At 45.1% G+C, this 25,449-nt stretch overlaps 1 protein-coding gene across 1 annotated transcript; it reads left to right on the forward strand.

Moving 5' to 3' along the window:
* On the forward strand, window positions 1–25,113 carry glod5 (glyoxalase domain containing 5). The gene is made up of 4 exons (XM_085997233.1): window positions 1–183; window positions 16,982–17,125; window positions 23,731–23,886; window positions 24,696–25,113. Exons 1-4 carry the CDS (start codon window positions 124–126, stop codon window positions 24,822–24,824), a joined length of 489 nt encoding a protein of 162 aa, XP_085853359.1. The 5' UTR covers window positions 1–123; the 3' UTR covers window positions 24,825–25,113.
* The last annotated feature ends 336 nt before the right edge of the window (window positions 25,114–25,449 follow it).

Consider the following 25,449-nt stretch of genomic DNA (forward strand, 5'->3'; position numbering starts at 1 on the left):
GTGGAGCTTGGGACAGTGCAGCAGCCGCGCACCTCAGGACTTTGCACTGCCCGACACACAGGAGACGAACCGGCTGTGATAATTCAGGAAGTGCAGCGAGCACCAGCACTTGGACTGAGCAAAATGGCGCTTTTAAAGAGTTTGCTTTCTGCAGGATTCCGGTATCAGGGTGTCTGCCGGCAGGTAAATTTATCTCCACTTGAAATTAAAAAAATATTGAGTATAAAGAAAACCTCTCCTGGTCCGAGCGGTTTTCCTGAGCTCTTCACATCCGTACAGCACGGCCTGACCGGCCGGCTCCGAAACAACACAGCCCTCGGTCACGGTAGCAGCCCGAACCCTAACCCGAACCCGATCCTGATCCCCCCGATTCTGGGTTTGAAGCCACTCTGGGGGTTGTGCATTCTTTATCCTGGGTTTGGGACCATTTTATTTACAGTATATATTGCCACTCCTGGGGTTGGAGTCACCATCGGCAGTGCAGTGCAAATCCTGGGTCCTCTTCTCTTCCAAAGCGCTCTCCATTCAGGAATTGTCACTTTAGAATCATAGAAATTTACAACATAGAAAGAGGCCATTCGGCCCATCGTGCCTGTGCTGGCTCTTTGCTTAGTCTCACGTCCCCGCTTTGTGTCTGTAACCCTGTAAATTCCTCATCTAACTCTCTTTTAAAATTATTTACGGAATCAGGTTCCACCACCTTTTCAGCAAGAGCGTTCCAGATCCCGACAACTCTCTGAGTGAAAAGAATTCTCCTCATCTCCCCTCTAGATCTTTTGCCAATGATTTCAAATCTATGACATAGAAACATAGAAGATAGGAGCAGGAGTAGGCCATTCGGCCCCTCGAGCCTGCTGCCGCCATTCAATGACATCATGGCTGATCATCCAAATTCAGTACCTTGTCCCTGCCTTCTCCCCATATCCCTTGATCCCTTTAGCCTTAAGAAATATATCCAACTCCTTCTTGAATATATTTAATTATTTAATGAACTGGCCTCCACCGCCCACTGTGGCAGAGAATTCCACAGGTTCACCACTCTCTGGGTGAAGAAATTCCTCCTCATCTCTGTCATAAATGGCTTACCCCTTATCCTTAGACTATGACCCCTGGTTCTGGACTCCCCGGCCATCGGAAACATCCTTCCTGCATCTAGTCTGTCCAGGCCTGACAGAATTTTATAGGTTTCGATGAGATCCCCTCTCAATCTTCTAAACTCCAGTGAGTATAAGCCCAATCGACACAATCTCTCCTCATACGTCATTCCTGCCATCCCAGGTATCAGCCTGGTGAATCTTCGCTGCACTCCTTCCATGGCAAGAACATCCTTCCTCAGATAAGGCGACCAAAACTGCACACAATACTCAAGGTGCGGTCTCACCAAGGCCCTGTAAAATTGCAGCAAGACATCCTTGTTCCTGTACTCGAACCCTCTTGCTACGAAGGCCAACATACCATTTGCCTTCTTAACCGCCTGCTGCACCTGCATGCTTACCTTCAGCGACTGGTGCACAAGAACACCCAGGTCTCTTTGCACTTCCCCTTCTCCCAATCTATTGCCATTCAAATAATAATCTGCCTTCCTGTTTTTGCCACCAAAGTGGATAACCTCACATTTATCCACATTGTAGTGCATTTGCCATGTTACTGCCCAATCACCCAACCTGTCCAAATTGTACTGGAGTTTCACGACATCCTCCTCACAGCATACCCTCCCACCCAGCTTTGTGTTGTCTGCAAATTTGGAGATATTCCCTCGTCCACATCATTAATATATATTGTGAACAGCTGGGGTCCTAGGACCGATCCTTGCGGTACCCCACTAGTCACTGCCTGCCACTCGGAAAATGACCCGTTTATTCCAATTCTTTGCTTTCTATCCGCCAACCAGTTCTCTATCCAAGTCAATACCTTGCCCCCAATCCCATGTGCCTTAATTTTGCACGCTAACCTCTTATGTGGGACCTTATCGAAAGCCTTCTGAAAGTCCAAATACACCACATCCACTGGTTCTCCCTTATCTATTTTACCAGTTACATCCTCAAAAAATTCCAGTAGATTAGTCAAGCACGATTTACCTTTTGTAAATCCATGTTGACTTTGTCCGATCCTGTCACTGCTTTCCAAGTGCTCCGCTATTACATCTTTTATAATGGACTCTAGCATTTTCCCCACTACCGATGTCAGGCTTACCGGTCTATAATTCCCCGCTTTTTCTCTACCACCTTTTTTGAATAGTGGGGTAACATTAGCTACCCTCCAATCCATGGGTACTGTTCCAGAGTCTATCGAGTTCTGGAAGATGACCATCAATGCATCTACTATTTCTAGGGCCACTTCCTTAAGTACCCTAGGATGTAGATTATCAGGCCCAGGGGATTTATTGGCCTTCAGTCCCATCAATTTTCCTAACACCATTTCCCTACAAATACTGATTTCTTTCAGTTCCACCCTTTCATCAGACCCTATGTTCCCCGACATCTCTGGGAGGTTATTTGTGTCCTCCTTTGTGAAGACAGAACCAAAATATGTATTTAGTTGGTCTGCCATTTCTTTGTTCCCCATTATAAATTCCCCTGATTCTGACTGCAAGCGACCTACACTTGACTTCACCAATCTTTTTCTCTTCACATATCTATAAAAGCTTTTACAGTCAGTTTTTATGTTCCTTGCAAGCTTACTCTCATATTCTATTTTCCCCTTCTTAATTAATCCCTTTGTCCTCCTTTGTTGAATCCTAAACTGCTCCCAATCCTCAGGATTATTGCTTTTTCTGGCCAATTTATATGTCCTCTCCTTGGATCTTATGCTATCTCTAATTTCCCTTGTTAGCCACAGTTGAGTCACCTGTTTTGTTTTATTTTTATGCCAAACTGGGATGAACATATTCTGTAGTTCATCCATTCGGTCTTTGAATGTTTGCCATTGCCTATCCACCGTCAACCCTTTGAGTGACATTCCCCAATCAATCCTACCCAACTCGCGCCTCAGACCATCGTAGTTTCCTTTATTTAAATTCAGGACCCTAGTCTCTGAGTGAACTACTTCATTTTCCATCTTAATGAAGAATTCGATCATATTACGATCGCTCCGACCCAAGGGGCCTTGTACAACAAGATTGCTAATTAATCCTTTCTCGTTACATAATACCCAGTCTAAGATGGCCTGATCTCTGGTTTATTCCTCGACATATTGGTCCAGGAAACCATCCCGTAAACATATAAATACTGTGGCTACAAGAACAGGCCAGAGGCTGGGAATTCTGCGGCGAGTGTCTCACCTCCTGACTCCCCAAAGCCTTTCCACCATCTACAAGGCACAAGTCAGGAGTTTGATGGAATACTCTCCACTTGCCTGGATGAGTGCAGCTCCAACAACACTCAAGAAGCTCGACACCATTCAGGATAAAGCAGCCCGCTTGATTGGCACTCCATCCACCACCTTCAACATTCACTCCCTCCACCACCGGCGCACTGTGGCTGCAGTGTGTACCATCTACAAGATGCACTGCAGCAACTCGCCAACGCTCCTTCAACAGCACCTTCCAAACCCGCGACCTCTACCACTTAGAAGGACAAGGGCAGCAGACGCATGGGAACATCACCACCTACAAGTTCCCCTCCAAGCCACACACCATCCTGACTTGGACCTGTATCGCCGTTCCTTCACTGTCGCTGGGCCAAAATCCTGGAACTCCCTTCCTAACAGCATTGTGGGTGTACCTACACCATATGGACTGCAGCGGTTCAAGAAGGCGGCTCACCACCATCTTCTCAAGGGCAATTAGGGATGGGCACTAAATGCAGGCCTAGCCAGCGACGCCCACATCCCATCAATGAATACAAAAATTAAAAAAAACTCCAGGAATTCCTCCTCCACAGTATTGTTACTAATTTGGTTAGCCCAATCTATATGTAGACCTTTGGTTATTGACACACTCACCAGAGGGAATAGTTTTTCTTGATGAAAACCTTTCACCATCCTGAAAACCTCTATTAGGTTACCTCTTCAATGCTCTGTTCCAAGAAGAACCATTCTAACTTTTCCAAACTCTCCTGACCTCCTAACTGAAGTCCCTCATCCCTAATGACATCCTGGTGAACTTTCTCTGTACCCTTTCTAAAGCCTTTCATCTTTTCTGAAGTTTGGTGCCCAGAATACTCCAGCTTAAGCCTAACAAGGGATTTATAAAGTTCTAGTATGAGCTCTTTGCTTTTATATTCTATTCCTCTATTTCTAAACCCAAGTTACCCATATGCTTTTCTCACCGCCTTATCAACTTACCACGCCACCTTTAAGGATTTGTGTATATGGCCGTCAAGGTCTCTCTGCTCATCTACACTTTCAAAATCGTGCCACTTATATTATACTGTCTTTCTAATCTAAAAGCAAAATGCTGTGGATGCTGGAAATCTGAAATAAAACAGAAAATGCTGGAAATACTCAGCAGGTCAGGCAGCATCTGTGGAGAGAGAAACAGAGTGAATGTTTCAGGATGGTTCTGATGAAGGGTCATCGACCTGAAACGTTAACTCTGTTTCTCTCTCCACAGATGCTGCCTGACCTGCTGAGCATTTCCAGCAATTTCTGTTTTTATACTGTCTTTCTATATTAGTCCTCCCAACGTGCATCACTTCACACTTCTGCGCATTGAACTCCATCTGCCATGCTGCTGCCCATTTCACCATCCTATCCATGTCATTGGAACAGTGAGGAGGATAGTGATAGACTTCAAGAAGACAAAGACAGGCTGGTGAAATGGGCGACACATGACAGATTAAATTTATGCAGAAAAGTGCAAAGTGATACATTTTGGTAGGAAGAACAAGGAGAGGCAATACAAACTAAAGGGTACTATTCTAAAGGGGGTGCATGAACAGAGAGACGTGGGAGTATATGTGCACAAATCATTGAAGGTGGCAAGGCAGGTTGAGAAAGCGATTAAAAAAGCATACGGGATACTGGGCTTCTTAACTAGAGGCATAGAGTACAAAAGCAAGGAAGTTATGATCAGCCTTTATAAAACCCTGGTTTGGCCTCAACTGGTGTATTGTGTCCAATTCTGGGCACCGCACTTTAGGAAGGATGTGCAGGCCTTAGAGAGGGTGCAGAAAAGATTTACGAGAATGGTTCCAGGGATGAGGGACTTCAGTTACGTGGATACACTAGAGAAACTGGGGTTGTTCTTCTTAGAGCAGAGAAGGTTGAGAGGAGATTTGATAGAGGTGTTCAAAAGCCTGATGGGTCTAGACAGAGTAGATAGAGAGAAACTGCTCCCATTGGTAGAAGAATCGAGAACCAGAGGACACAGATTTAAGGTGATTGGCAGAAGAACCAAAGGTGACATGAGGAAACATTTTTTTTCACAGCGAGTGGTTAGGATCTGGAATGCACTGCCTGAAAGGGTGGTGGAGGCAGACTCAATCGTGGCTTTCAAAAGGGAATTGGATAAGTACCTGAAGGAAAACATTTGCAGGGCTACGGGGAAAGGGTGGGGGAGTGGGACTAGCTGAAGTGCTCTTGCAGAGAGCCGGCACAGGCTCGATGGGCCGAATGGCCTCCTTCTGTGCTGTAACCATTCTATGATTCATCCTGAAGCCTATAACTATCCTGATCACTATCTACTACTTTGCCAAGTTTTGTATCATCTGCAATGTTTATAATGCTGCTCCCTATACCTGAGTCTAGGTCGTTTATAAAAATTGAAAAGAGTAATGGACCCAAAACCGACCCTGCAATGGACCCAGTACACCACTGCAAACCACCTTCCCGTCTGAAAAACATCCATCCACCACCACCCTTTGCTTCCTGTCACTGACCAATTTCGTATCCATATTGCCACTTTCCCCTTAATTCCATAGGCTTCCATCTTCCTAAGTGTGTGGCACTTTTGATTGGAAAATTGTAAATGTAACTCCATTATTTAAGAAAAGTGAGCGAGAAATCAGAAAGTTACAGTTCTGTTAGTCTAGCATTTGTTATGGGGAAGTTATTGGAATCTGTAATTAAGTGTAGAGTGACTGAGCACTGAGCTCATTAGAGAGAGCCAACATGGATTTATAAATGGAGAGACTGGAGAAGCTGGGGTTGTTCTCCTTAGAGCGTAGAAGGTTATACAGAGATTTGATGAGAGGTGTTCAAAATCATGAAAGGTTTTGATAGAGTAAATAATGAGAAACTGTTTCCAGTGGCAGAAGGGTCGGTAACCAGAGGACACAAATTTAAGGCAATTGGCAAAAGAACCAGAGGCAGCATCTGGAAAACATTTTTACGCAGCGAGTTGTTATGATTTGGTATGCACTGCCTGAAAGGGCGGTGGAAGCAGATTTAATAATTACTTTCAAAAGGAAATTGGATAAATACTTGAAGGGGGAAAATTTGCAGGGCTATGAGGAAAGTACAGGAGAGTGGGACTAATTGGAGAGCTCTTTCAAAGAACCGGCACTATGGGTTGAATGACTTCTTTCTGTGCTGTATCCTTCTGTGATTCTAAGAAGGAAGCAGGAAGTTGGAACACAATTTACAGTTATTAGATAACGTAATGTTTTATCACAAGTGGTTATTGAGGAAAAGATTAACGTAATCTGTAATGGAATTGGTAAATAATTGAAAAGGATATCTGGAAAGAGCATGGAAGATATAACCACCTTAAAAAATTCAATTAGGTTTGTTAAACATGACCTACCCTTAACAAATCCATGTTGACTCTCTCTTAATCAGCTCAAATTTCTGTAAATGATCAGTCATAAGAACATAAGAATTAAGAGCAGGTGTACGGTGGCATAGTGGTTAGCACTGTTGCCTCACAGCACCAGGGACCCGGGTTCGAATCTGGCCTCGGGCGACTGTCTGTGTGGAGTTTGCACATTCTCCCCGTGTTTGCGTGGGTTTCCTCCGGGTTTCCTCCCACAGTCCAAAGATGTGCGGGTTAGGTTGATTGGCTATGATAAATTGACCCTTAGTGTTAGGGGGATTAAATATGTGGGGTTACGGGGATAGGGTGGGATATGTGTTGGTGTAGGGGTTACGGGGATCGGGTGGGATATGTGTCGGTGCAGGCTCGATGGGCCGAAATGGCCTCTATCTGCACTGTGAGGTTTCTGTGATTTCTGTGTAGGCCATATGGCCCCCTCGAGCTTGCTTCGCCATTCAATAAGATCATGGCTAATCTTCGACCTCAACTTAACTTTTCCGCCTTGATATCCCTTGATTCCTCTGGAGTCCTAAAATCTATCTCTCTCCGCTTTGAATATATATACAATGATTCAGCATCCACAGTCCTCTGGGGTAGAAAATTCCAAAGATTCACAACCCTCTGAGTGAAGAAATTCCTCCTCATCTCAGTCTTAAATGGCCGACCCCTTATCCTGAGACTGTGCCCCCTAGTTCTAGACTCTCCAGCCAGGGGAAACAACCTCTCAGCATCTACCCTGTTAATCCCTCTCAGAATCTTTTATGTTTCAATGAGATCACTTCTCATTCTTCTAAACTCCAGAGAGTATAGGCCCAATCTACTCAATCTCTCTTCATTGGACAGCCCTCTCATCCCAGGAATCGCTCTAATAAACCTTTGTTGCACCACCTCTAAGGCAAGTATATCCTTCCTCAGATAAGAAGACTAAAACTGTGCACAGGTGTGGTCTCACCAAAGCCCTGTACAATTGTGGCTAGACCTCCTTACTCTTGTACTCCAACCCTCTTGTAATAAATGCCGACATGCCATTTGTCTACCTAATTGCTTGCTGTACCTGCATGCTAACTCTGTACGAGGACACCTAAATCTCTCTGAACACCAACATTTAATAGTTTCTCACCATTTAAAAAATATTCTGTTTTTCTATTCTTTCTACCAAAGTGTATAACCTCATATTTCCCCAAATTATACTCCATCTATCATTTTATTGCCCACTCACTTAACCTGCCTATATCCCTTTGCAGGCGCTTTGTGTCCTCCTCACAACTTATTTTCCCACCTAGCTTTGTATCATCAGCAAACTTGGATACATTGCACTCAGTCCCTTCATGTAAGTCATTAATATAATTGTAATTAACTGAGACCCAAGCACTGATCCTTGCGGCACCCCAGTAGTTACAGCCTGCCAACCTGAAAAATGACCTGTTTATCCCTACTCTCTATTTTCTGTCCATTAACCAATTCTCTATCCATGCTAATACCTTACCCCCAACCCCGTGAGCCCTTATCTTGCATAACAACCTTTTATGTGTGTTGTGTATGTAACCGTTTACCTTTAAGGGAACTATAGAATGTGACCGTTCGCCTTTAAGAGCACTACTTCAGGGTGGCACTATTTATTGGCTCATGTATACTGTAATACCGATAGTGACCACACCAGTATATAAGGGTTGTGATACGTTAACTAGGGCAGAAATCGCCCAGACCTCTGAATAGTAAAGACCTGTTTTGTTTGTACTTCTAAAGTCTCTGAAGTTATTTACTGCACAACTTACAGACTTTACAATGGCGACGAGGCCGATCGTACCCTGCGGCAACAGTAGTTCCTAAGCAACTAAGGAGCGTCGAAGTGAGGCACCCGCCCTCGTCGTTCTGCTGGGTGAAAACTCGAGGCTGCAGCGATAGCAAAGAGGAAGATTTTGGCATTGAAAACTTCCATCTGCAACAGGCACTGACGGTCCCTTCTGCCACAGTGAGGAGCGAGCCGATCGACAAGAGAGGCAAGGCTGCCACGGACTGTGAGTAAGGGAACAGTAAAAGAAAATAAGGAAGGAGTAAAACCAGAGGATAAGGGCGGTACACTCGACCACGGTCGAGGGGGAAAGGAGCCAGACAAAGTCGGGTCCAGAGGCGCTGAGACCGGGAGCAGGCCGGGTGAGACAGAGCCGAGAAATCGGGAATTGGCCGAGAGCCAGTTCAGAGGCTGTAACTGTCCGCCGTCATCGGGGGTACCCGGAGCCGGTTGCCTGCCGCGGGAAGGAGAGCGCTGAAGCCGACGCGCGGGCTGGGGATCTGAAAGCCAGCGGAGAGCGCTGAAGCCGACGCGCGGGCTGGGGATCTGAAAACCAGCGGAGAGCGCTGAAGCCGACGCGCGGGCTGGGGGTCTGAAAGCCAGCGGAGAGCGCTGAAGCCGACGCACAGGCTGGGGACCGGTAGCCAGCGGCCGTCGCCCGCGGGGGAAAGTGTACCCCTCCCGCCAGGGGAAGAAGCGGGAAACCGCCATTGCCGTGGGCGGGGAGAACAGAAAAGCGCGGGGAAAACCGCCATTAAAGTGGGCGGGGAGAGCCGAGAAGCGCGGGAAAGCCGCCATTTTTCACGGGAAAACCGCCGAAGAAGAAGGAAGAAGCGGGAAACCGCCATTTTGGAAATTATTAAGAATTTCAGAAAAGTAATAAGATTTTTCAGAAAGGCTGGTGTGTTCTCAAGAAGAGAGAAGAAAATTAATAATAATAAGTAAAGTAATACTTGTACTGTTCTCAAAAAGAGAAGAAGATGCCTAAGCGAAGAAATATTAATGACTTTAATGCAGAAATAGAAGACTGGGCCACGTATGTGGAACGCATAGAAATATATTGCGTAGCCAACGAAATTGAGGATGACAACAAGGCAATAACTTTGTTAAATTCGATGGGAGCAAAAACATACGGGCTTTTGAAACATCTAATAGCACCAGTTAAACCAGTGGACCAGACCTTCGAAGAGATCGTAACAGTGTTGAAGGATCACTTGAACCCCACACCGTTGATGCTGGCTGAACGATTTAAATTTTACGCCAGAACCCAGAGGCAAGATGAAAGCAATGCGGAATACTTAGTCGAACTGCGTAAGCTAGCGAAATACTGCCAGTTTGGAGGGAATTTGACAGAGGCGCTGCGGGACAAGTTCGTATGCGGCTTGGCCAAAGAAGGAACGCAGAAGCGACTTCTGGAAGAAAACGACCTCACACTGGACAGGGCTGTCCTCATAGCTTCATCGCACGAAGCCGCAGCGAAAGGGACGGCGGAAATGCAGCTAAAGGCGGCGGCACTCGGGGTGGACCAAATTACAACAAGCACTCCCAAATGCTACCGTTGTGGAAAGACAACGCACGACCAGAATCAGTGCTGGTTTAAGAACCAAGAGTGCAGGAAATGTGGCAAACTGGGTCACATCGCGAAGGTATGCAGGTCCGGAAAGAAGACCAACAAGCAAAGGAAGCCACCACCACAAGGAAAGTACAACAAGGTGCATCAGGTGGCTGAAAAGAGTTCAGACGAACAAAATTCAGACTCAGACCCAAACAGCCAGGAGCTGGATAGTCTGAGAATCCACCATGTGGGTAAAGTAACTGATCTACAGTTGATCTGGGTCACACTAAAAATAGCGGGAGTCCAAGTACGAATGGAGCTGGACACGGGATCAGCTGTATCCGTCATCAACCAAAAGGACTATCACCGGCTATTCTCTCACATACCCTTAAGAAATACAAAATTCGTATTACAGACATACACGGGGCATCATGTATACCCCCTGGGAAAAATACGAGTCAAGGTGAGAGATAGGGGTAAAGAACACCCACGAATGTATCTGTACGTACTACCTGAGGGAGGACCACCACTTCTGGGACGGGAGTGGATCAAGAAAATAGACATGGAATGGCACTACCGACAAGCAATGACGAGTGAGGACTCGGTGCAGACAAGCAGCTCAGACTCCGAGCCGGAAGACGATAAGTCCAGCTTATGTATGAAAAACAAGATTAACATGAACTCACGGACTAAGGTTGGGAAATCGATGGCGTGCATAAAGACAGAGAATTCTGAGTCTGTTCAAGCTACAGACAGATGCATTACGGAGGAACACCGGGCTAGAACTCAACGTTATGTCAAAGTACAACGACAATTAGAACAGTTGAGTGCCCGTCTCCTACAAGAGATGAAAAAGGTGAAAAAGTTCTGGGACACCGAATGGGAGTCCCTGGAAAGACAACAGAGACAGCTCGCTCAAGCAGAGAGCGACCATAGAGCCATCGTGGCCAAGTACCAATCACATCTCCCTGAGGCTGTTCAGGAACTAGAATATACACAGAACGATCCAAAGGAAGAGGAATCTTCAGGAAGTCAGGATGGTATTCCAGTTCACCTCTACGACTTGTTGCAAGCAGAGTGTAACGAGTTGAAAGAACAGTATGAACAGGCTCGGACTACAATCCTGGAAGGGGTTAACTTGGCAACTTCCGAAAAGCTCGTGTTAGTGAAAGAACATGAACGACTAAAGGTTGACCATAAGCAAGAATTACAAAGTCTGCAGGAAATGTTTGATGAGCTTCAGGCCAAGGCTGACTCATCGTTAGGGATTCAATCCATAGGAAAAAAATTAGTGGTGGAAGACATACCAGAACAGGGAATACAGGATGTCCAAGAACTCGTTAAATTATTAAAGGAAACACAAAATAAATATGAAGCGGCAATGGCCGAGGTCCAACGACTTGAAGAACAGATGCAACTGGAAATCTTTTCAGTGGAAGAAAAGGGAACTGTAAGAAACACAGAGACCGTAAGAATGGGCCATGAACATGAGCTTAAATCGTCAGAGGAGAAGGGTTTGGAGCTCTCAAAAGTTATTGAAATAGCCGAGGTTGCAACACAGACTGAGAAGATGGCAGCAGAGCAACCCTTAGATACCAAAAGTACGCTGACTCATGTCAAGGTTGAACAACAGAACGCTGAAACAACTGCTCCGGTAGAGGGATTGAATAGTCCGATCAATCAATCTCCAAAGGAAGTTGAAGTATTAAAATCACAAATGAGGTCATTAGTAAACAACTTGCTGAAAGCCCAGAAAAAGTTAGAGGAAGCGGAACACGTGAAGAAGTCTCTTCAGGAAAGATGTCTGGATTTGGAACAAAAGCTGGCGGACGTCCAGCTGGGTAGGGAGGACGTAGAAGACCCTCTCGCTGGCCTAGCTCAGGACGACTCCGAATATTACTATGTCCTGTCCTGCCCAACTTGTAACTTCGACTCCCACCATACAGAAATCATGGAGGAGCACCGAAAGTCTACGGAACATCGGGAGAAGGTGGCTCTACTACGGAAAAAGGAGGAAGAGAAGGAGGAACTGCGCATGCAGCTGGCAGCTGACAGTGGAGCCCAGAGAGTCTCCAAGAAGCAGAAAAGGAAAAGTCGAAACAGAAGATGACCCATCTGAACCATGATTACCTCTACCAGATCACACACGTGGTCCCTCCGAACGGAGCCAATTCAGTTCGGAAGTTCAAACTGTTAAACCCATGGAAGGACTATTGAATGAGTCACTCCAGCAATGTGAACCGACTACACCACAGAGACTGAATCTGTGATCTGTTTTGACATGAAGTTATATATGTTATTATGTTATGTTAAACATGAAGTTATATGACGTTGACTCCATCGAGAGTATATCTGTAAATTGTTATATGACGTTGACTCCATCGAGAGTATATCTGCAACCTGTTTATATAAAATTGAAGATTGTATGTTTAACGGGATTCTGTAAGTAATAAGCTAGGAAGGGAGGAGTGTTGTGTATGTAACCGTTTACCTTTAAGGGAACGATAGAATGTGACCGTTCGCCTTTAAGAGCACTACTTCAGGGTGGCACTATTTATTGGCTCATGTATACTGTAATACCGATAGTGACCACACCAGTATATAAGGGTTGTGATACGTTAACTAGGGCAGAAATCGCCCAGACCTCTGAATAGTAAAGACCTGTTTTGTTTGTACTTCTAAAGTCTCTGAAGTTATTTACTGCACAACTTACAGACTTTACAATGTGGCACTTTATTGAATGCCTTTTGGAAATCCAAATATAGTACGTCCCTTTACCTACCCTGCTAGTTACATCCTCAAAAAACTCTAATAAATTTGTCAAACGCGATTTCCCTTTCATAAAACCACGTTGACTCTGCCTAATCATATTATTATATTCTAAATGCCCTATTACCACTTCCTTAATAATGGATTCCAGCATTTTCCTGATAGCTGATGTCAAGCTAACTAGCCTATAATGCACTGTTTTCTCTCTCCCTCCTTTCTTGAATAACAGGGTTACATTTGTTACCTTCCAATCTGCTGGGACCATTCTAGAATCTAGGGAATTTTAGAAGATCACAACCAATGCATCTAATATCTCTGCAGCCACCTCTTTTAGAACCCTAGGTTGTAGGCCATCAGGTTCAGGGATTTGTCGGCTTTTAGTCCCATTAGTTTCTCTAGTACTGATCTTAATTACTTTAAGTTCCTCACTCTCATTAGCCCCTTGGTTCCCCATTATTTTTGGTATGCATTTTATGTCTTCTACTGTGAAGACAGATACAAAATATTTGTTTAAAGTCTCTGCCATTTCCTTATTTCCCATTATAATTTCTCCTGTCTTGGCCTCTAAGGGACCAATGCTTACTTTTGCTACTCTCTTTTTACATACTTGTAGAAGCTCTTACAATCTGTTTTTATATTTCTTGCTAGTTTGCTCTCATTCTATTTTCACCCTTTTTTATCAATTTTCTGGTCATCCTTTGCTGGTTTCTACAGCTCTCCCAATCTTCAGGCTTACTACTATTCTTCACAACATTATAAGCCTCTTCTTTTAATCTAATACTATCCCTAACTTCTTTAGTTAGCCACAGATGAATCTCTTTTCCCATGGAGTTTTTATTTCTCAATGGAATGTATATTCATTGAGATTTTTGGAATCTTTCTTTAAATGTTTGCCACTGCTTATCTACTGTCATACCTTTTAATTTAATTTCCCAATGTACCTTAGCCAACTCACCCCTCATACCTATGTAATTGGCTTTTTTTAAGTTTAAGGGGGAAAAATTCAGTTGGTTGCGACTCCCGTTAGCGCGTTAAGAGGGCGCTAACAGGGCGCAAACCAACTAGCGCCCGGGCACGGCACTGCCCACGCCTCCTGCAAAATTCAGCGGGAGGTTAGTGGTGGCGCTAACCGGTAGCGCCCTGCGGCGCTGGCGATGACGTCATTGGCATGCGCAGCGCCCCGCTCACGCCCCGGCTACGATCTTTGGGAGCACCCCCTGTCTTACCACCAGACGCTATGTCCGACGGGGTCAGGGGGCCGTACCTGCGGCCAGGGAGGCGCAATTTAAAGGCGAGGTGCGGGGTGGTCATTTTTGTTGCTAGCCGCCTACCAGCACCTGCCTGCGCTCCCGTCCTAGACCTCCTGAAATGCCCCCCCCACCCTGCGGAGTGCTGGCTGCGCTCTAAGAGCCCGGCACTTCTCTTGCGTGCCGGGCTCTTTTGCCTGCACTCCAGATCCCCGGGGGCCCAGCTGGGCCCCAGGTTGCACTGCACAAGGCCCCTCCCCTTTAAGAAGGGGAGGAAGGCCTGCAATACCACGCCATGACGTGCCGCAGCATGTGGCGCTGCGGCACATAATGCCACAATATTGACTCGCAGCCTCCCAAGAGGGATGCAGGGCGCTTCCAATAGCACCCCGCTTCCCCCTTGGGGCGCATCCACTCAAGTTCCAGTGCGGGGGGGCACTCATTTTTCTGGGGCGCTAAAAGTAGCGTCCCGGCAAAAAATTTTAGCCCTAAAACTCTAATTTTGGACTCTCAAGCTCAATGTGAAATTCTATCATGTTATGATCACTCTTCCCCAGAGGATCCTTTACTATGAGATTACCAATTAACTCTGTCTCATTACACAATACAAAATCTAAAATAGCTTGTTCCCTGGTTGATTCCACAACGTATTGTTCTAGGAAACTGTCTCGAATGCATTCCATGAACTCGTCCTCCAGACTATCTTTGCCAATTTGATTTGCCCAGTCTATATGAAGAGTCATGTCCCCCACGATTATTGTATTACCTTTTTACAAGTTACTATTATTTGTTGATTAATAAATACTCTGTTCAAGGGTATAGCTACTATTAGGGGGACCTATAAACTACTCTCACCAGTGTTTTCTGCCCCTTGTTATTTCTTCTCTCCACCCATACTGATTCTACTTCCTGATCTTCCGAACCAACATCCTTTCTCACTACTGTCCTTATGTCATCCTTTATTATCAGGGCTTCCCCCCCACTTTCCATTCTGCCTGTCCTTTCGAAACATCAAGTGCCCTGGAATATTTAGTTCCCAACCTTGGTCACCTTGCAACCACGTCTCTGTAATGGCTATTAGATCAAACCCATTTATCTCTATTTGTGCCACTAGTTCATCTATCTTGTTAGGAATGCTTCATGCATTCAGATAAAGAGGCTTTAATTTTAACTTTTTACCATTATTCCCTGCTTTCACCTTATTCGCTGATGCACTATTACCGTTAAACTCTCTGTCCCTTCCTGTCACACTTTGCTTATCTTTACCCAAATTGCTACACTGCTCCATTGCCTTCAATTTTCTCTTTAGATTTCTAAATTTCCCCTCAACTGACCCCTCCCCCACTTTTTAGTTTTAAGCCCTATCTGCAGCCCTAGTTATTCGACTCGCCAGGACACTGATCCCAACCTGGTTTAAGTGTAGCCCATCCCAACGGAACAGTTCCCTCTTTTCCCAGTACTGGATCCAGTGCCCCATGCATCAAAACCCCTTCCTCTCTCTGTCGCTCTGTCCTTAATTATAGATTCCAACAACTTCCCCACAACGGATGTTAGACTAACAGGTCTTTAATTTCCTGGTTTAACTTTTTTTTTACCTTTTTTAACATTTCCTTTAACCCATTTCCTTTACATACAATTGCATATGATCACTTCTTCATGTGGACCTAAATCGCCCTACACTTGTTAGGGCAGCTTTGTTAAGAAAGGGTTTAACCAGATAATAGCAGCTTTGACAAAGGCCAGAGTCACAGGATTTGAGGGCATAGGAGGGGTTATAAAGCTGGAAGAGGTTGTAGAGGCATGGTGGAGAAATGCCCAGGGTTAGGATTTTAAATTTGATGCATTTTTTGGAGAAGGAGCTAGTGTGGATGGGGTGATGGGTGAGTTGGACTTAGTGTGGGTCAGGAGGCAACCACTGGAGTTTTGGATGAGTTGAAATTTATGGAGGGTTGCTTTTGCAAAGCTGCTGAGGAGCACATTGACAAAATTGAGTCTGGAAGTGGCCAAGGCACAGATAAGGATTGCGTTGGCCTTAGGGTGAGGCAGAGGTGGCGTTATTGTAAAGGTGGATGGAACTGGTCTTGGTAAAGGATGAGATGTGGTTTGATTTTCAGTTTGATTGAACGAGATGTTGAAGATGCACTTAGCCTGGTTCAGCCTGAGTGAGCATGCAGGGAGGGGGATGGAGTTAGTGGCAAATGAACAATATTTTTGGTGGGAGCCAAAATAATGCCTTTGGTCTTCCCATGGGTCCCTGGCTGTAAACTCTCGCTCTGCCCGCCAGCCAGGTATTCGATCTAGTAGGGTTCGGGCAGGAATCTGGAAGTATTCATGCAAATGTCCCCAGTTTCCCCGGGTGCACCATTCACTTCGGGGTTTGTGCTTTCCACCCTCCGCCGCCCCCCTCCCCCCCCCCCCCCCAACCCCCGCATAAAGTCAGGGAATTTCTCTCTCTTATCTCCAGCTGAATTGCTCCTGGATTCGCCCTCTCTTACAAACTCTTATATCGACTTGCTCTGCCCTTTGCTAACCCATTTTTTTACATACAATCCCATACAATCACTTTCCTGCATGTGAACCTAAATCCTCCTAAACTTGTTAGGGCAGCTTTGTTATGAAAGAGTTTCACTGCTAGATGGTGTGGTTTAAAATGGATTTCCACGATCCAAATCTGGAATTCCCTACTTCATAGCAAAATCTTTTGCTGTACATCAAACTTCACTTAACTGCAGTTTGGGCACTGGAATCCTGAAGATACAATAATTCTTCCAGATACATTGTCACAAGGGTGCTTTGAGTAATTGAACATAGCTACTGTACAGGCTATCTTATTCTCCATATCTAAGATGGGAAATGGTGTACTGATGCACAGTTTTACCGAAGCACATTTGTAAATTTCTTTTTGATGTATATATATTTTGTAGAGCTTGATCCAGTTCAGTCAGAAAAACACCACCTCACCAGTCCAGATCAAAGGATTGGATCACCTCGTTCTGACAGTAAAGAGCATTGAGGATACTGTGGCGTTTTACTCTCGGACTTTAGGGATGGAAGTTGTCACTTTCAAGGTAAAATTGCACTTCATCGCGTTTATTCGGTTTCCTTTTATTTTGTGCAAACACTAGACTTCCCCTTAACAACTCTTGACTTTTTATCAAGTCAAATATATGCAGAATTGTAAACTTTTTCAAATTTAGCGAGACTATTCTAACAGTTCTCTCTCACACTCTTGGAAATGTGTCATATAGTAGCTGATCCTTCTCTAAAATCTAGCCTATAACCTTTTTCTCAAACCACACTCCCTCTCTTTCGCAATATATCTTGTTTCTCTATCGATATGATTATCTTCAGTGCTTCTTTGCAATGCCTTCTCTTGTTCTTCCTTCTTTCCTAGTAGCTCATCCTCAATGATGGCGGAGCCCAGCACATGAGTGCAAAAGACAAAGCTGAAGCGCTTCCAACCACCTTCAGCCAGAAGTGCCGAGTGGGTGATCCATATCGGCCTACCCTTGAGGTCCCCACCATCACAGAAGCCATTCTTCAGCCAATTCGATTCACTCCACGTGATATGAAGAAGCGGCTGAGTGCACTGGATACAGCAAAGTCTATGGGCCCCGACAACATCCCGGCTATCGTGCTGAAGACTTGTGCTCCAGAACTAGCCGCGCCTCTAGCCAAGCTGTTCCAGTACAGCTACAACACAGGCATCTATCTGACAATGTGGCAAACTGCCCAGGTATGTCCTGTCCACAAAAAGTAGGACAAATCCAATCCGGCCAGTTACTGCCCCATCTGTCTACTCTTAATCATCAGCAAAGTGATGGCAGGTGTCATCGACAGTGCTATCAAGCAGCACTTACTACCAATAACCTGCTCACCAATGCCCAGTTTGGGTTCCGCCAGGACCACTCAGCTCCAGACTTCATTACAGCCTTGGTCCGGACATGGACAAAAGAGCTGAATTTCAGAGGTGAGGTGAGAGTGACTGCCCTTGACATCAAATCAGCATTTGACCGAGTGTGACATCAAGGAACATAAGAACATAAGAAATAGGAGCAGGAGTAGGCCAATCGGCCCCTCGAGCCCTAGTAAAACTGAAGTCAATGGGAATCGGGGGGGAAAACTCTCCACTGACTGGAGTCATACCTAGCACAAAGGAAGAGGGTTGTGGTGGTTGGCGGTCAATCATCACAGCCAAGGACATCATTGCAGGAGTTCCTCAGGACAGTGTCCTAGGCCCAACCATCTTCAGCTGCTTCATCACTGACCTTCCCTCCATCATAAGATCAGAAATGGGGATGTTCTCTGATGACTGCAGTGTTCAGTGCCATTCGCAACTCCTCAGATAATGAAGCAGTCCATGCCCGCATGCAGCAAGACCTGGACGACATTCAGGCTTGGGCAAATAAGTGGTAGGTAACATTCGCGCCACAGAAGTGCCAGGCAATGACTATCTCCAACCACCGCCCCTTGACATTCAATGGCATTACCATTGCCAAATCCCCCACCATCAATATCCTGGGGGTCACCATTGACCAGAAACTTAACTGGACCAGCCACTTAAATACTGTGGCAACAAGAGCAGGGCTGAGGCTGGTATTCTGCGGCAAGTGTTTCGCCTCCTGACTCCCCAAAGCCTTTGCATCATCTACAAGGCACAGATAAGGAGTGTGATGGAATATTCTCCACTTGCCTGGGCGAGTGCAGCTCCAACAACACTCAAGAAGCTCAACACCATCCAAGACAAAGCAGCCCACTTGCTTGGCACCCCATCCACCACCTTAAATATTCACTCCCTCCACCACCAGTGCACCGTGGCTGCAGTGTGTACCATCTATAAGATGCACTGCAGCAACTTGCCAAGGCTTCTTCGGCAGCACCTCCCAAACCTGCGACCTCTTCCACCTAGAAGGACAAGAGCAGCAGGCGCATGGGAACACCACCACCTCCAAATTTCCCTTCAAGTCACACACCATCCTGACTTGGAAGTATATCGCCGTTCCTTCATCGGGTTAAAATCCTGGAACTCCCTCCCTAACAGCACTGTGGGAGTACCTTCACCACACGGACTGCAGCGGTTCAAGAAGGCGGCTCACCACCACCTACTCGAGGGCAACTAAGGGTGTGTAATAAATGCTGGCCTTGAACAAATAAAAAAAATCCTCAATGCTAGTGAATCCCTCCCCCCTAGAACTCTCAAGCTTTTAAAACGCAAGCTTGGTTTCACCTAATAGCCACTAAGCTACTCGTTTCAATGTTGGTGGTGTCCTGCCTTGGCTCTTCACCTAGGCTTGCCAATTAAAAAAGCTGGAAATACATTATTATTTGTGATTATTATTTTCTTAGCTCTCCCCAGTGTTGATACAATCTCTCATTATATGTCTTTCTCCTGTCAGGAGCTGGTTTCTGTCAGTGCTTTTCTGTGGATGGCTAGCTGGTTGAAAACAAGATTAAAGTGAAGTGAGACAGCCTGTCACAGTTGTTCATAGATTCCCCTAAATATGGACTCCCTTCTTAGTTCAGTGCCGTGCTCCTTTACCTTGCTTGGTAGCAAACTGTTGTTAGCATTCCTCTGATAGACTGCAACCGTGTTATTCATATTTGGCGCCCTCTGTTTGAATTTCATACTAACCTGAAAATAATGCAGAGGCCCTGAATTTCCTTGAGAGCCAGCAGCCAACCTGCAATAGATTACTGGGCAGAGAATGACTGGTGGTGATGGGCATTGGGCAAGATCTGGGAAAATTGTTTCTGCTCCAAAGATCATGGAGAGGGAGTTCCCGCTGGGGTTGGGGGCAGGCAGAAGTTCCATCTGCCCCTGGAACCCTGATGTCTAAAAAGGGGCTGGCATTTTCCACTACCTCTACCTCTCCTGTCCCAAATGAACTAGATGCCAGTGTCTAGTTCAATGTAATAGCGTAAGTGGGGTCCACAGGGGTGCTCCAGGCTGGGGTAATAGCCAGAATATAAAAGACAGCCCTATTGAAATAGGCCCTCCTATAAAGGGGGCTGATTTCACTTTGTACTGATCTTTTAAGCTGATCCTATTGGCATTGGTCACATGCAGCAGGAAGGTGTTGCCCTTTACTCCCTCCTGCTCCCGGACACCTACTTATTCTATTCAAATGGCCTGACTTTGAAAGCTCTGACATGGTCTGTCTCCCAGCCCATCAACACGGCACGATCCCCACCCTGCCATAGTTATAGCAGCAAAGCAGGTTTGCAGATATTCAGCAGCATTATTTCTGCCAATACTGAGCTTCCTGGAAATAATGGCCTTGAAATTGTGGTCGGAGGTGTACACCCAGAGTACGCCTCTGACCTGCGAGACAATTACGAAAGTACCTGCGTCCAGTCACTGAGCAAATAGCCCAATTCTGCACCAGCGATTGCTTTTTCAGGGCCCCCGCAGATGGCCTGTCAATGTGTACGTGTCATGCGCAAGTGCCTGTGGAAATCTCGAGCTTCTGGGGCATTTCAAAGGGAATACAACAGCGCACTCCAAGAGTACGCCGCCATAGACACCGCAATTTCAGGGCCAATATTTATGTATTAATCCTACGAGTACTGAACATCCTCTGTTCATTTTGTATCTGAAAAGATGTGCAAAAATGGTTGTTTTGGAAATTGCTAATCCTCAATGTTTCAATATTGTGTGAAGACAAGAATTTTAGGAACAGGAAGCTGTCCAGCAAGCCGGACCCTTTTTCGTAGACCAGTCGCAGCTCTCCACCTTTGCACTATATCCATTGTCTCCTCATAAATGCATCTAATTGTCTCTTGAACTCATTTATAGGGAGCGATTTTAACCGAACCTGCCTGTCGGGAAACTGATGGGATTGAGTGGAACATTGGTTTTACACCCTGAAATAAATGTCTGTGGTCCGTATTTTCCAATGCCTACGGGTGTGTACGAGGTGTGTTCACACCCGTAGGGACATCGGAAATGCCGGTTTCAGGCATGCAAAGCGCATGCACTGAAAACCGGCATTTCCGATCTTTCAAGAATGCTTCTGGAGAAGGGCCGCTGCGGGCGGAGAGTTTCGCTTTCTGCAGAACCTCCGCCCGTTGAAATCACTTAAAAATCTTATGCTTGGTAAAAGCAAGCACAAGACCTGCTTTTACCAGCATAAGAGTGGAAAAAAGTTAAAAAAAAACATTTTTTTTCACTTTTATAATTTTAAAATACTTTTAAAAAAAGGTAAGTTTATTTTTAGCCCCGCAAAGAACTTTAATTATTTTTTTCAAAAAATTAAATTTTTGTTTAAAATATTTAATTTAATGTAATTTTAACTCATTCTAAAAACGTGATTAAAATTTTTTTTTTAATGTTTTAGTGTCTTTTTTCAGTGATCCCCTTTCATACTTTTGACAGGTCTATCTGTCAAAAGTATGAAGCGGGATTCCCTTCTTTCATTGGCTTGCCTGGCCCACGTGATCCCAGGGACGCTTGCGAACCGCCTGCGCCCCTGAGATACGTGGGCCCTGAGCATTTCGACTGTGGACAGGCCCAGGAGCAGAAGAGTCCGGACCTCGGGAGCCCTCAGGTAAGGGCATAGATTTTTTCCCGACAGGAGGCATCTGCACGCAGGAAGCTGTAGGGGGTTTCTCTTGCTTGCTCTGGTCTCCTGCCAGGCTTCTTGCAATAATTACCCGTGAGTGGTTCGACCCACTCTTCCCTACGGTTCTAGACCTTGGACTTAGGTGCAGGGAGCTGTAGTGCAGAGAAAAACTCAATAGACCAGGTCGAATAGCACGAAACGGATGCCTTTATTGAACAGTTTGCAGCATTATAAAATACATGTCATATGCACAGACTAAAGCAACTACAAGCATGCACACATCTATAAACTTAACTCTATAGAAATGGGGAACACACGGCACATCGTGAAAGGGGTAACACATTACAATTACCCTTAACCCCCCTCCCCTAAACCTAACTAAGTTTCGATTTGAGGGACTCGGGATTATGCTCACCACTCTAAGAATTGCGAAAAAGGCTTTGCAGCCTTTCGACACAGCTTTCCATCGTCACGTGGGTTTGGAAGCTTCTGGCGCAGCTTGTTTTCCTCTTGGTTCTCCTGCGATGGAGGCAGCCGATACAGCCTTGGTGAGTGCTCGCCACGGATGGATCCGTTACCGATGTGATGTTGAAGAAACTGGATGCACACTCCGGGACCTGAGTGTCTTCTTCTCCGGCCTGGGTCGTCGATGATCTCCCGACAAAAGTACCCGGGCCTCCCTCGTCGTCTTCCCGTCGTGGCCGGGCCTTGCCTGGCCGAGCTGGCTTCCAAGCCGAATTCTTCTCGTCGTCTTCTCGTCGTGGCCGAGCCTTGCCTGGTCGAACCTCCCAAAGTCGCGGAACACACGGCTGAACACCCCGCTGGACACCGTTTACCGAACCACGAACCGAACACGTTCCGAACCGAAGTAGAAAGTATCAATGGACTTTACTCAATCCACAGTTATACTTTTTTGGAACATTCTTATCTCCCGCCAAATCATAGTCCTGTCTTTGTAATAATCTTGGCGGGCAGAACTCTCTGCAGGGGTGTTTTGTCTTCATAACGGGAGTCGGTGATAGCTTAACTGGCCTTCCTGGGCCGATAATGTCTTTGCTTTGTTACCGTAACTTGGTTTGTATATTGATCGGTCTGGAGATTGCCCTGGATGGCTGTTAAACGGCTTCTCTTTGTACAGTGTAATGGGTTAAAGCGTTCGTTCAATTGTCCGCCCATTTCTTGATGGGTCTCATCCTGCCATCCAAATCTGTCCTGTACTTATAATCTAATCAATATGTATGCTCAGTTCCATGAGTTTCGGCTTCCCGAAACTGGTTTTCGCGGGCTTTTAATGCCCTCAATCCACAAGCCTGTCTGGCTTGCAGTAACAGAAATTCAAATGGTCCCAGAAGCTGGTCACGAGGTCTGGCGGCCATTTTGTGTGCCCTTTTATCAAAGGTTTCTCTGTATAAGCTTCTTTTGGTCAATAAAGCTGATTTATTAACCCTATTTTCCTACGTGATTATTTAATGAAAATTTCGCGAATCTTACAAAGCCTCCTTTCGGAATTACGGGCCTATATATTTGCGTATGTTACGTCATCCTTCTTGCGTCTCTGTATTTACCACAACAAACCTTCATGGAAAGAAAGAAACTTTCATGACTCAGGACGTCCTAAAGCATTTACAACCTATGAAGTATTTTTTAAATGTAGTCACCATTGTAATGTAGGAAACGCAGCAGCCAATTTGTACACAGCAAGGTCTCACAAACAGCAATGAAATAAATCACCAGGTCATCTGTTTTAGGTGTTCGTTGAAGGATAAATATTGTCCAGGACACCGGGTGAACTCCCCTGATCTTCTTCGAATAGTGCCAGGGGACCTTTAAATTCCACTGAGAGAGTAGACGGGGCCTCAGTTTAACGTCTCATCTGAAAGATGGTACCTCCAACTGTGCAGTGCTCCCTAAGTACTGCACTGAAAGTGTCAGCCAAGATTATGGGCTCAAGTCTCTGGAGTAGAACTTGAACCCACAACGTTCTGACTTAGAGGCGAGAGTGCTACCATTGAGCCAAGGCTGCCACCTTGTTCTCTGAAAAAATTAAAAGAAAATGTTTTTTCAAGAATGCTGGTAAATATGTTTGTATGATGATGCATCTCTTACAACAGGGCAACCGCAAAGCACTCTCCTTTGGGAATCAGAAATTCAACTTGCATGAAATTGGGAAGGAATTTGAACCGAAAGCACACAAACCTACAGCAGGATCCATAGATCTTTGTTTGATTACAAACACACCAGTCAGTAAAGTGATTGAACATCTTAAGGTTAGTAAAACGGTATTTAATATGTGTGTAACGGGAACCCATTCTGAAATAGGAGAACCTGATTACTCAAAGTGTCTAGGAGATGCTTTCAAATTTTAAATAATTACAAGTGCTGATATTTGGGAGAATGTTCCCTTTACCATGAAACCCACGCATCAAATCAGGACTTCTTATGTGTGCTGTTTTTTGAGTGGACACTCAACAACAAAAGTTTTGTTTTTAAATTAGAAGTCATTTTTTTTCTGTTTATGTCTGTCCTGTAGGAACTGGAGGCATTAGTTAGTAAGGTTTTCAATGAATTGTCACCAGTAGGAAAGCAAACATTAGAGATTAAGTTAGAATCCTACCTATCTGCGCCACTGTCCTGCTTTCATTTGGTTTAGGAAACCCTAATGGGAGCAGCAATAACACAAAAAAGTTCACCATTTTACTGTTCTGTCAATGTGGACAAGTTGCAAAATCACTCATGATAAATATAAAATAATAATGAAATGTTTCAAAGACCCAGTGCAAGCAGGAAGCCTACCTAATATTATTACTAATATAACAAAATTTTGCTGCAGCAAATGTGATTTAATTTAATGATGCTTACGCTATATGAAAATGAAATGCTTCAGTAGTTGTACAGGACAGAGCCTTGTTTCCAACATTCTCAGTTCTACTCATCATGTATCAAATTGAATACGAATTTACAGGAATTGAGATGTGAATTCACTTAATGAGCAGCTTGGATAATGAACATTCTGCTGTGTTTGTCATTGTCCTATTGTGGTATCTTAATGATGTGGGTCTTGCTATTTTGTATACAGGTGTGTGGAGTTCACATTGAAGAAGGTCCTATTGAGCGAACTGGTGCAGTGGGTCCTATCACCTCGGTCTACTTCAGAGATCCAGACAATAACTTGATCGAAGTTTCCAATTACTATTCTGACCAATAGTGAACACAACAGCAAGTATAGTTAAAATGTATCTGAGAACCAAAACTAAAACGACAAAGATGAGCTGATTTAGCTATTATTGTACAGTACTTTTAATAATATGGGTGCAATACTGGTATAAACACTGCAGTGCTGTGGCACAGGCAAGAAATCTCAGTGCATCGAAACATAATGTACACTTTGAAGTGCCTTCAAGATAATAGAATGTAGATCATTTTGAACTTTGAATAATCAATATTTGTTGAGCACCTTTGTATCTTTCAATAAAAGAACAAAAACTTTGATCTGACACTGAAAGTGTTGATAAATATATACACAATGGGGGAGAAATTTGTGTGTTTAGCAGCACACGGTAGCGCCAGAGATGGCACTAAATCGCCGGTCGGCACTCTACCGCCAGCTGAAGGCAGTTCCAGTGGCGCACGCCATTTCCATGTTGCCGGTAGCGTTGCTGCTAACCTCGCTCGCTGGGGACATCGCAGTCACGGACATCATGATGTCAGTGAATGTGCAACGCTCACTTGACACCCGATCTCTCAATTTCATTTTGGCCATTGCAGTTACCGGCTGGAGAAAGCAACGACAGGTTTAGGTGGCATGCAGCAGCAGGAAGCTGGCTCCAGCG

This window comes from Somniosus microcephalus, chromosome 1 (assembly GCF_052327205.1).
Source record: "Somniosus microcephalus isolate GS21.2 chromosome 1, FLI_Smic_1.0, whole genome shotgun sequence".
In the NCBI taxonomy this organism is placed as follows: Eukaryota; Metazoa; Chordata; class Chondrichthyes; order Squaliformes; family Somniosidae; genus Somniosus; species Somniosus microcephalus.